This window comes from Pistacia vera, unplaced genomic scaffold, assembly GCF_008641045.1.
Source record: "Pistacia vera cultivar Batoury unplaced genomic scaffold, PisVer_v2 Contig660, whole genome shotgun sequence".
NCBI lineage: Eukaryota > Viridiplantae > Streptophyta > Magnoliopsida > Sapindales > Anacardiaceae > Pistacia > Pistacia vera.
This window is the reverse complement of record NW_022196513.1, coordinates 248,500-260,601: the sequence shown is the minus strand read 5'-3', so window position 1 is coordinate 260,601 and position 12,102 is coordinate 248,500. Positions and strand designations below refer to the sequence as shown.

At 34.9% G+C, this 12,102-nt stretch overlaps 2 protein-coding genes across 2 annotated transcripts; both read right to left on the bottom strand.

Annotated features, from left to right (window-relative positions):
- Positions 1–3,672: 3,672 nt before the first annotated feature.
- On the bottom strand, positions 3,673–5,303 carry LOC116112379 (UPF0481 protein At3g47200-like). Its single transcript, XM_031398523.1, has one exon. It carries the CDS (start codon positions 5,113–5,115, stop codon positions 3,772–3,774), a length of 1,344 nt encoding a protein of 447 aa, XP_031254383.1. The 5' UTR covers positions 5,116–5,303; the 3' UTR covers positions 3,673–3,771.
- A 4,042-nt stretch (positions 5,304–9,345) lies between these two features.
- On the bottom strand, positions 9,346–9,854 carry LOC116112309 (18.1 kDa class I heat shock protein-like). The gene has a single exon (XM_031398464.1). The coding sequence runs from the start codon at positions 9,817–9,819 to the stop codon at positions 9,346–9,348; it is 474 nt and encodes a 157-aa protein (XP_031254324.1). The 5' UTR covers positions 9,820–9,854.
- Positions 9,855–12,102: the final 2,248 nt, after the last annotated feature.

Below are 12,102 nucleotides of genomic sequence, written 5' to 3'. Positions count from 1 at the left end.
TTCTATTCTTTTCTTATTCTTATTCTTATTCTTTCTTATTCTTTGCCGATTGGTCTTGTCGATGCATGGATTCGGAACCCTTGACCACGTGAGTGTACTCTCTCTCGTGTATAGCTCTCATCCGTATGTATTCTCATGGCTATACAAATTCTTTTTCTCATTCTCATTCCACTCTCTCATGGCGGAGACCGCTCTTTCACGGCGGTTTACATGCGGGACATTTCTACACTCATGGGCTCCCCATCACACAACCTATTCTCTTTTCTCTTCTGTAGCACTTATTCTTCATATTATTCTCTAGTGCTACTTCTTTCTTTCTCTTTATTCTAAGAGAAATAGTTCTTTTCTTTATCTCTATTCTTATAGTGTTTCTTTCTCATTTCTCATAATTCTTTCTTATGTCATTACTCAATTAAACATATGTATACGGATGGCTCATGCCTAAAATCTTTCTTAGATGCATTCATGAAATGCAAATATGCTATGTTGCATAAAGTAAGGTTCTCTACTTCTACTCATGCTTCTTTTAGACATTTCATCAAACAATATGTGTGCATACATAAACTCTATTCTAACTTTAATTATACTTCTTTCTTAACCATCCAAAATTGGAGTTCAACTCCTTAAATCATCACACATCCTACAAAGAAAACACACTTCAAATATTCCTCTCAAATTCTTCTAATTCTATCCATACTTCTACCAAAATTTATCAACACAATCCACCCTTCTCATGGTGGAAATTCCTTCATAAAACAACATTGAACTCATTCATAAATTCATCAACTCATTTCAAACATAAAAATTCAAGCATTAATCATATATAATCTCTACACATCATTCAATCATGCAAATCACAACTTAGGTGGATTTACTTACCTTAGGCTCAAGTAGAATTCACTTAAGCTCTCTACTCTTGATGGCTTGATACTTTCTCTTAAACCTTCAATACAAACTCAATAAGGATCCTACTCTTTCAACAATAAAATTCACATCTAGAGTAAGGATTCTCACCTTTAAGTGCTTAGGATCAACTTGAATCAACTTCTAGTCAAAAGCTCTTCAAAGGTCCTTGGAAAATTGAATGAAAGTTTGAGAGAATTGAAGGATGAAAGAAGCGGTGGAGAAGAATGAATGAAAGGGTTTCTAAAGCTAAACCCTTAATATCACATATTTTCTCCACTCATTCCCAATATACCCTTGCTCCTTCTTTGAAATTCCACCTATGCCCTTTAATTCTTTGCAAAAACATCCCCATTCAAACTATTCTCCATGCAATTTCCTTGCATTTCACTCCCCACTTTTCCTGCTAATTAGGGGTAGAATGGTCATTGAGTCCCAAAAGGAAGAATTCTCTAAAACTCAAGGGAAAATTTCAGCTGAGTCTTCGCCGCGGCGAAGCTATTTCTTTGCCCCGGCGATAACTCACAGCAGCTACACAGGGGTTGTAGCACTTCATCGCCGCGACGAAGCTTCTTCTTCGCCCCAGCGAAGACTGTAACATCAAGATTTGCCAAGTCTTACAAATTTTCAAGGCAACCACTCAACCAAACCAATACACCCTTTCAACCAAGGGCCAACCAAACAATAATAACAACATACAGACTCAAATGAGGATAAATCAATAAACATTCAAGTCATTCATCAAATCTTAACTACGTACCTCAAGTGGGGCGTTACAGATAACCAGTAGGATTCTGAGGCATACCAGTAAAAGCAGAGTTATACCTATGGTAACACTGCCCAACTGAATGTCCTGCTTTATTGCACAACTGACAGATTAATTTTCTTCTTCCAGCATTACGACCTCTTCCTCTGCCATATGACATTCCTCCAAAAACAGGTGGTTTGTTGCTGTACAAGGGCTGATTGTAGGTTTGAGGGATAGTTTGAGAACCAGGTATTATAGGATACTGAGGGTAATAGGGATTGCCGAGAGACATCAAAGTGGGAGGTGTTGTATAACATGGTCCAGTCATTTTGTCAGATTGTTGACTAACTAGGTCTGGTTTGGAGGAATTGTTTGTGACGTTATTTGAACAATTAGGATCACTCAGGGAATTGCCCGTAGAAGCTATGTGGGTTAAACAATTGTATAAATCCACAGTATTGAACTTTTCAAGTCTAAGTTCATATTTTTGCAGCAAAAATGTGGCTTCTTGCAAGGTAACAAAGTCGAACTTTGACTCAATTCGTGATGTTAAATTCACTACAACAGCATCAAATTCAGGATCAAGCCCATCTAAAATATACTGTAGTAAATCTTCATCAGCAATTATCATTCCACTAGCAGACAAACTTTCTGAAATTTCCTTCATCTTTTTGACATAATCTCCTAAATTTAAATTTCCTCTTTGTGTTGTTTGAAGTAAATTTTTGAGGTGTAATGCTCTAGCCTTTGAATCAGTAATGAAGTCATTTTCTAACGCAAACCATATTTCAGTGGAGTTTCTGCATTTTGACACATACCTAAACATGCTTTCTGAAATTGATGCCAATAACCAACTTACTAAGAATTTATCAGTTCTTTTCCACATTATGTAAGCAAGATTTAATTGTTCATTTACTGAAACACTACTTGCCCTAACTTCACCACTCGATTGACCTAATTCATGATCAATTGCTGAATCAGAAATTATAAGAGGTGAGAGACAGGAAATCCTACCAAGAAGATTATCTTCAAGCTCGTGAGAGCCAACTATGGACAACACCTGAGAGCTCCAAAATTAGTAATTGCTTTGGGTGAGTTTCGGATTTATGACCTGAAGACTGGTAGCTAGAGTTGGTGTAGTTCGATTTGTTGATTGCTTCAACATCTTGTTTGAGTTGTTGAGCAAATCGAAGGATTTACCAGAATTCGCCATTAATGCAAGTCAAGGCTCTGATACCATGAGAGCAAGTAACCGTAAGCTAAAAATAGAGAACTATAAGAACAGAGAAACGAAAACTTTACTGAGTTTTTTAAAGTTGTTAATTGGTTACAGGGAAGAAGAGCAAAGTCAACATATATACATTCTTCACTTATTCAGTAGCTTTTACACTTTAAACGACAGCGTATTGGGAGTTTATTGACTTTAATCTTCAATGAAACGACAGCACTTCATTTTGATAATAATGGTCGAAACGGCAGCACTTCGCTTCTCATAGGGACTTTGGCACTTGTCATTTGTCCAACTATCTGTCCAATTATAGTCAACGTACAAAACATTGGCCTTTAACTTAAGCTTTGTAGTCCTTATTAGTTGTTTTCAATCAATTTATATATCAACGAAAAGGGAGATCAAATTAAAAAAAAAAAAAAAAAAAAATTGAGGCAATGTTCTTTAACTTAAGCTTTGTAGTCCTTATTAGTTGTTTTCAATTATAATATTTTCTTTTTAGTACTCCATCACATTTCTTCAAACAACGTCTCCATGTAGCATGACTTATAAATGATATTATTTAAAATATTAGCTAGCTGTCCCTCTATCTACCACATTTATGTAATATAAGTAGTAGAAGAATGATTGGTTTCATTCAGCTGCGGCTTTGAATGTTTGGTGATGTGCCTTGTCTTTGAGTGGTGTAGTTGTCATTAATGCATGAGTGATCTTCAAATTATTCATTAACCAAAAATCTTAAATAATTCAAATATGATAAACACATTGGAGCAACTAATTTATGTTTGCTTCGTAACTACCTTTTTATTAAACTCAATATATTGTACAATCATATCCTAAGAAAGATATATCAAGCAATTTAAACATATCGCACTAATTTTTTACTCTATTTTTACGACTTATAATAAGGATAAACGGTGAAGAAGGTTTGCAGTACGGTGAGGATTAGAAGAATCAGAGCAGCCAATGCCGATATAAATGACCATGGAGTATCAAAATATGTATACTTGAAGCTCGCCCATTGAACGTGCCAACTATTGCTATAATACTCGTGCACATCGTTAAACAACTTCGACAAATAACACGCATCGATATCAAATCCCACATCCTTCCCCAAATTATTGATGAAACGAGCAACTTCTGCATCGGTACCAAGATTATTCTCGATAATATTTTTGTCACATAAATACTCAACATCTTTATATGTGTTCACTAGGTAGTCCAACAGTGTAGCATAAGTTGTGATATGCTTGGAGCAACTTGAGTGGCATTGCTCATATGCAACACAATTTAGAAGAAAGGAGGTCATAAAATCTTCAATATTAATAGTGGGCATGTCGATTACGCCGCGCCTGAATTTTACCACCAAGAAGCTTTCTGCCTTCACTGCATTGAGCTTAATTCCTGCACGGCGAAGCTTGGAAATGGAATGGATTACCTGTGTTGGTGTATTAGCATTCACACGATGATCTCGAATTTCAGATGGAATCAAACTTGAGCGGACCAAGTCAAGTAAATGCATGCCCCTTAGGTTATGGTGTTTTGCAATATCTTCATCCGGCCTTTGCATTGTGTTATTGAAAAAGTGCAAAGCAAGAGTAGCCAAAGTGGGGCTAGGTTTTTCTTCAGGAAATTTTGATAAATCAAACAAACATTCAAGAACAAAGTAGGGAAGTTGATTCTCAAGACGAAGAAAATCCCGATAAAAAAATGGTAAAATCCATGTCATGGTGATGAGGGGATCATCAAGATCAGATTTTACAACTCCTAAAACTTTTCGAAACAATTCGATAATAAAAAGGCCGTCAAGAACCATTAACTCGACAAATTCATCAGAGCTAAGATGAATAGTTTCTGAATAACATTCTCTAGCTTTCATCTCTAGAGATTGAACAGCCTTGAGAAAATCTTCCAAACCTAGACCATTATTTTTAATTCTGTTGAGAAAGGAGCCTAGATATTTCCATTTATGCTCTTCAATCATTCTAAGGTGAGGCTCTCCTTGGTGGTATGGACCTATTGAGACAATATGAGGTTGATAGGACTTACCGTTGATATCAATGAAGCTCTTCGGAACTCTAAAAATACAGCATGATATTTTACCCGCTGTGGTGCTTAGTAAGGTTGGCGCCTGCGAAATTTTCTTGTGCATAGAGGCTAAACGGTCCTTGTTTACTTCTCGAATATTTATGACATGAGCTTCTCCTTCTACGGTTGTGCTTCCCATCTCTGTCATGAAGATATACAAAACACTGGCAAGGCAAAGACTGGTTTTTCTAATTCAAGGCAAACGTAATTTTTGATAGTAACATACAAAGGCCCGAAGAAGATTTGGGGAGATTGATTGAAATCTGAAAGTGGTGGATTCCATTTGCATGATTGCATATCTATTATTTTATGAAAAAAAGGCCAAAAATAAAGGTGTATTTGCACCTGGGCCAAGGAACGAATTCATGGAATTTAGAATTTATTTTTGAAAAGTAAAGCCAATACACTGATATTGCGTACTAATGCTTCTTGTTTGAAGGTCAATGTTGAACCACAACTGATTATCATTCAATTAATTTCATTGGTTGAAAGTTGAAACTTTCTTGTCAATTGAAAATGTACATGAAACACAGGAATAAACCTCCGGGTAACTTTCCTGAAATTTCTACACCCAATCTTTGAAGTCCAGGCCCAGGAAAATTAGAGACGTCCACCAACAAAGGAAGTTCTTTATGCTTAGCTCATTGAGACCGTTAGGTAGATCAGAATCAGACAGGCTGGATTCTGGACATAACGTGCAAAGGTGATTAAGTTGGCAGTCTAAACCTAAAACGATAAAGGAAGGAACTTTCATATTTGCAAATGATACCTGTCACTTGGAACGAATTGGTGATAGGGGTGGTTGGATAAAATACCAGCCAAGAAATATGAAAGGCAGAAATCAACGAGCCGTCTATCCCAAGAGAAGTCGAAATGTCTAGCTTAAGGACGGCAAAATCCAAGGCCGACCCGGAGACTCAAACTAGGGGCCGGGTTTTTACAACCCGATACTGTTTATAAATTTTAAAAATAATACTTTTACACCCGATTAAATTCATAAAGTCAACAAGTCATAGGCATTTCAACAATTAATTGAGAATGGCTTTATAGTGCATAGTCATTTCAACGAGTTAGTAATACATTGTCTACTCTATTATTAAATTGTTAATATATCACTTCATAATGGCTTCTCATAGCACACTATATCATTCACAACTATAATTCAAACGGGTGTTACTATTGTACAATCTAAAACGCTTGCGGCTTGCAAGGAACAACTTAAAATATGAATTTTATTTTAAGTATTTAATATTTTTCTTTTATTTTCATTAATCTTTGTAATTTTCTTATTTATCGTTTTAAGCAAAAAATTAAAGAATAGCTAGTTTGATCGAATCTTATTATATATTAATTGGCAGTAGGATCATGATCTGAGCTTGAGCTTTTCATGGATCGTGGAATGTCTAACATTATCAAGGTGTTCAGGCCTTCATCGTATATTTGAGTCAACATTTGTGCAGTTTGATAAGCTTGACTGTCTTTAGAGAGCATGCTGGGCCTTTTTTATATTCGGCCTGCCCTTTTCCCATAATGGACCTTTGGGGCCTAATTATTTGTCTAAAGTAAATATTAGTCCAACCCTATATATATAAAAAAGATTTAGGGGTGTTTGGTTGAGGGTTATGTGGGATTACTGGAGTTAAGTCATCTTATATTACTTTATTACCATATTTGATTGTCAAATAATATAAGATACCCGTAATCTTCAAATACCAATAGTAACCACTATTGGTAATATTGGAGGTAATCTGATTACCTCTATTTTCTTAGGTATTCTAAGATTACTAGGGTTATCTTTTTTTATTATAATTTTACCCCTTATTAATAAAATTTTAGGTCAATAATGCCTTCATTTTTATTACTAAATGAGTCACGTTGTTTCAACTATACTCAATCTCTTTCTAACGCTCAATAATTATTAAAATTATTTTTAAATTTTAATTTATTTTATTCCAAAATTGTCCTTTTATATTGATTTTTTCTAAATATCTCCATTTTTCTTAAGTTGAAATTTAAGTATCCATTTTCCTTCTCTTTTGTTTTTTTTTAATATTATTAGATGCTCTGCCGCCCCAAACAAAAATCATTGCCAAAATTATCACTAAAAATTTTTGGAGAACCAACAAAGTCCACTTATGATCAAACAGTGCTCATATAAAACTATGGGAAGTCCACTTGAAACCAAACAATACTCATGTAAAACTATAGGAAGTCTAATTGTGACCACCCGGTGTCATGTGAAGCTACAAAAAGTTCACTTGTGACCAAATAGTATTTATATGTGATGTTACGGTATTTTCAAGATTTACAAATATTGTAATTTATTTCATGCAAGACACGATTTTTTGTAACCCAAAATTCTCTTGCACCAGAACTCTCTCATGTAAAAACACTCTCTCACTAGCTATTCCTTGAAGATAATTGAACTAGTTAATTCTTGAAGATAATTGGATTAACAAGTAGTAAGTATTCAAATTTACATTTAATGAAAATTTGCATTTATTGTGTTCATATTTATTTCAATTATATTTTGGTTATGTTTCAATTTATTGTGTTTTGATTTACTGCATATATATAAAGATTTGAGATTAAATTCTTATTTGATAGAAAAAAAAAATGAAATTTTATTAAAAAAAAATAAAGATGTGAAGATAATCCCAAAAGGTAAATAGAGGATATATAATTTACTAATTACAATTAGAAATCCAATCATAAATATTCTTTTCAGTAACTCTAAATAAGTGAAATTGGAGATATGATCACCTAAACAAGAAATTGGAATCGTTATATTTATTAATGAAGGTGACCAATTAAAACTTATCAAAATCTGTAGTGTAATTACAACTTGAAGTGTCCTTTATAATAATTTTATTTAAGGTTAAATTTATTAAAATTGTACTATTTAAAAATAGGCAACGTTAAAAAATATGGTTACTAAAATTCACAACCTCTGTATATGGCCAATAGTTATGAAGCTAAAAAAAATGGAGTAGAGCCATTTACCCTCTCTAATGAACTAACGATTACCACTTTTAATACTTGCTAATTTTTATAGACTTTTCCATGAATAAAACTATTTAAAAGACCAAATGTTACCCTACATTTAACTTTTTTTTTCCTATCAAATTCTTCTTGCACTCACCTTTAGCTTTAATGTTTTAGACTTAATTTATGGAATATTTTGGATAAATATAAAATAGTTTTCAATTTATGAATGAAAGTTTTTTCAATCAAGTTTATTAAACATGTGCAGAATAAGTTGATTGTATTCGTTAGTGCTTGTGAGAATGTTCATTCAACATCAACACAATATCAAGCATGAGTAGAATGTAAAGCACTCAAGGATTCTTATATGGTTCGGCTAACAACCTACATCCATGGGACCATGTTTAGATGAAGCAAATTCAATGTAGCAAACACGCTCCAAGTCAATATAAAGTTGAAATTAAGTACAACAATTATAAACAACTCCCTATTCTATAAGACTCTAACTCCAGTCTCTGATTACTCCAACATTTTGGTAAAGGTTCCTTGAGTCCAAGAAACCACCTAGACAGCTCGAGCTCCACTCAAACTTAAATGGCCGAAATCAACTTTGAACGCCACAACTTGAACTACCTTCAAGCTTTCAATAAAGGAGTCATGTTCCAACAAAAACACTAAAACAAGATAAGAGAATGTTAAAGAACAAACAAAAAAATGAACCTCGAGAAAAAGAATAAACTCTCTAAGAAATTTTAGAGAACAATCAGTGGAATATTCAGGTTCAAAGAAAACTTAAGGAAGAAGAATATATTATATAATCCTTGCTCACCAAATCTCTAGTACACTTAGCCGACAATGTCTAAAACATGTTGGGCTATTTTAGGAAAGATTCCAACAACTTCTGAAAAAGCATAAACAACTTTCTTGGACTACTTCTAAAAATCAAACCTCTGTAAGTGGACCTTTGACGTAGATTTCAAAAAATGGAAAATATCCTAACAAGTAATAAAAACATGACAACTGTACTAAGAGGTCTTATTCTGAGTAATATCTACCCTAGTTAGTATATACGGGTACGGCAAAAAAACGATACGGGAATTTTACGGGTATAATACGGCAAACGGTGAAAAATACGTTTATAAAAATTCGGCTATAAAATTCGGATACGGAAAAAATACGGTACGGGTTTAATACGGTACATTGTCAATAATACGTTTTGAAAAATACGGCAATATCAATCTTAGTTTTAACACTTTTATGGACTAACATAACATTTAAATGCAAAGTATTCAACATTTCAAGGGTATTACATAAAAGAACCAGAAATACAAGATACTAAACAGAACATTTTCATCACCATTCAAAGCCCAGAGGCACTCTTTTTTCTTTCTGTTTAGCTGGAGATTTCAATAGACTTGACCTCAGGTTTCTTCTCTTCCTGTTTCGGCACAGTCACAGTAAGCACACCATTCTCCATGCTAGCCTTGATATGATCCATCTTAGCATTCTCCGGCAACCTGAACCTCCTCGAAAACTTCCAACTGCTCCTCTCAACGCGGTGCCACTTATCATTCTTCTCCTCGTTCTCTTGGCTCCTCTCTCCACTTATCTGAAGAACACTTCCGCCTTCAACCTCGACTTTCACTTCCTCCTTCTTTAGCCCTGTAAGATCAGCCTGGAAGACGTGAGCTTCCGGGGTCTCCTTCCAGTCAATTCTGGTGTTGGCAATGGCTGAGGTGTCGCGTGCAGATGAGAGTGCATTAGCAACCGTGGTGGTGAATGGGAAGCCTTCAAAAGGATCCCAAATGTCAAGAGAGAAAGGGTCGAACACGTTGCTCCTGCGGCCACCGAAAAGACTTAGAGCCATTGTGTAATTTCTAAGTTTTTCGTTTGTGTATTATAAATTCTTGCTTGATTGATGAAACTGATTGTACTAAGTACGACTATATATAGCAAGCAAAAGAGGAGTCTGGTACATTCACGGCTTTCTTAGGAAATCTTTATCTAAATAGAGAAACGGAGAGAGTTCTGTAAGCTTCTACAGTTTTCTTTTTTCGTGTCTCTGCAACACGCCAACACCGAAACACTAGTGCCATCACTCATCTTCTCGAGTCGGTTGCTTAAAGCTGAAAACGTGAAGATTTGAGGAAGAAAAGCTGAAGAAGAACTGAAGTAAGGAAGAACCGAAGAAGAACTGAAGAACTGAAGACCGAGATCTGCTTTAATTTTTAGTTAAAAACCCACTAAACGACGTCGTTTTGGGGGTGACTTTTTTTTTTTTCAATAATTCGCGAATAATTCGCGAATTATTCGCGAATTATACGGGAGGGCTTAAAATACGCGTATAATTCGGCAGAATTTACAAAATTCGTATACGTGCGTTTTATACGCGAATTATACGGCTGTCCGTATAATTCGCGTATAATACGCGTTTTTACTAACTAGGACAATTCGGATGAATATTCACAGTTGCTAATGATTGGAGCAAAGAGTCTTACCTAGAAGACTATTATTTGGTTCACAACAACTTGTGGTGAAGTGAGATCACACAACTGACATGGTAGAAAGACAACCTGTGAGACACAGGAAAAGTATCTACTGTGTTTGATTGGGATTAGCGAAGGTTTTAGGACATGATCAGGTAAGTAGGATTACATATGGGTTAAGAATAAGTTTGAAACTGGAGAGGTATTAGGAGAAGTAATAGGGGAGGTGTAGGTGATATTAGGAATAGTGGAAGTGAGTTGTAAGGAATAGAATGTAGGAGCTGTTATAATGTTAGGAGAAGACACAAAGGATTGAGAATTCTTCCAGCTGCTGCATTGTCTAAAGATAACTGATCAGTAAAGTCAATTACTTTAGGAGAATAGGGCAGCCAAAGAGTGATAATTTTAGGACTAGAGACGCAAAGAAAAGTCAAAGTTTGTGCTGTGTGCAAGTGTCAACACGGGACTGAGAAACTTGAGAAGTTTAGGTTTGAATGTGGGAAAGAAATCAAATTATTGACAGCAAAAGGAAATTCACATTCATTGAATTGCACACTAAGGGTGATAATTATTACCATCAGGTTTCAAACATTTGTAACCTTTGTGCAGTAAACTATATCCAACAAACACATTTTATGGTATGAAAATCAAACTTGTGCCCATTGTAGTGCCTAGTGAGGGAAACAAGAGCAACCAAAGACTTTTAAGCCTTCATAACAGGAGTTTGATTAAAAAGCCTTTGATAAGGAGACACGTATTTAGAATAGGGGTAGGCAGTCTGTTGATTAAGTAAACGCAGTTTCAAAGGCTAGACACCAGTATTGTAGTGGCATGATGCATAGGCCAAAAGGTGTAAGACCTGATTCTACAATGTGCCAATGTTTCCTCTCACTCCTACCATCTTGTTGGTGAACATAAGCACAAGACTGTTAACCTGAATACCTTGGTCAACTAAGTATGGTAAAAGAGCTTTGTATTCCCACTTTGATCAGATTGTAAGGTTTTGAGTTTGCAATCCAAATTACCTTTCAGCAAGATGATGAAATTTGATGAAAACTAATCTAACTTCACTTTGGTCTTAAGCGGAAACAACCATGTGAATCTCTGTAGTCATCTAAAAATTGCACATAGTATTTAAAGCCTTCTACTAAGGTACGGGGCAGGACCCCAAACATCGTGGATCAGTTCTAATGGAGCTATAGCATGAGATTGTGTAGCTAGAAAACTAGACTGATGTATTTACCTATTTGACAAGCATCATAGAAGTGACATTTGAACTAACAGAGGTCCTATTTTTTTATGGAAATTTTTAATGTATCAGTAAGAATTTGATGCTGATGTGTAATGAGGATGGCCTAATCGTTATGCCAAAACATGTACTCATCAGACTGTGTGTTTGCATAAGCAATGTAAATCAGTATTGTGTTTATGATCAGATGTAAAAGGTGAAACGGATTATCAGAGATAAGAGCTGTATTAGAAACATAATTTTATCATAATCAGAAATTTCATTATTTATCAAACAAGTAGTACATTGACAATTTTTAGCGACAAATGATTTACAAGTACTTTTTATCCAGACCATAAGAGCCCTGATCAGCATTATGCTAAATCAGAAGAATTAGACCTAAAGAGGCTGACCTTTATTATTGAATAGTAGACAT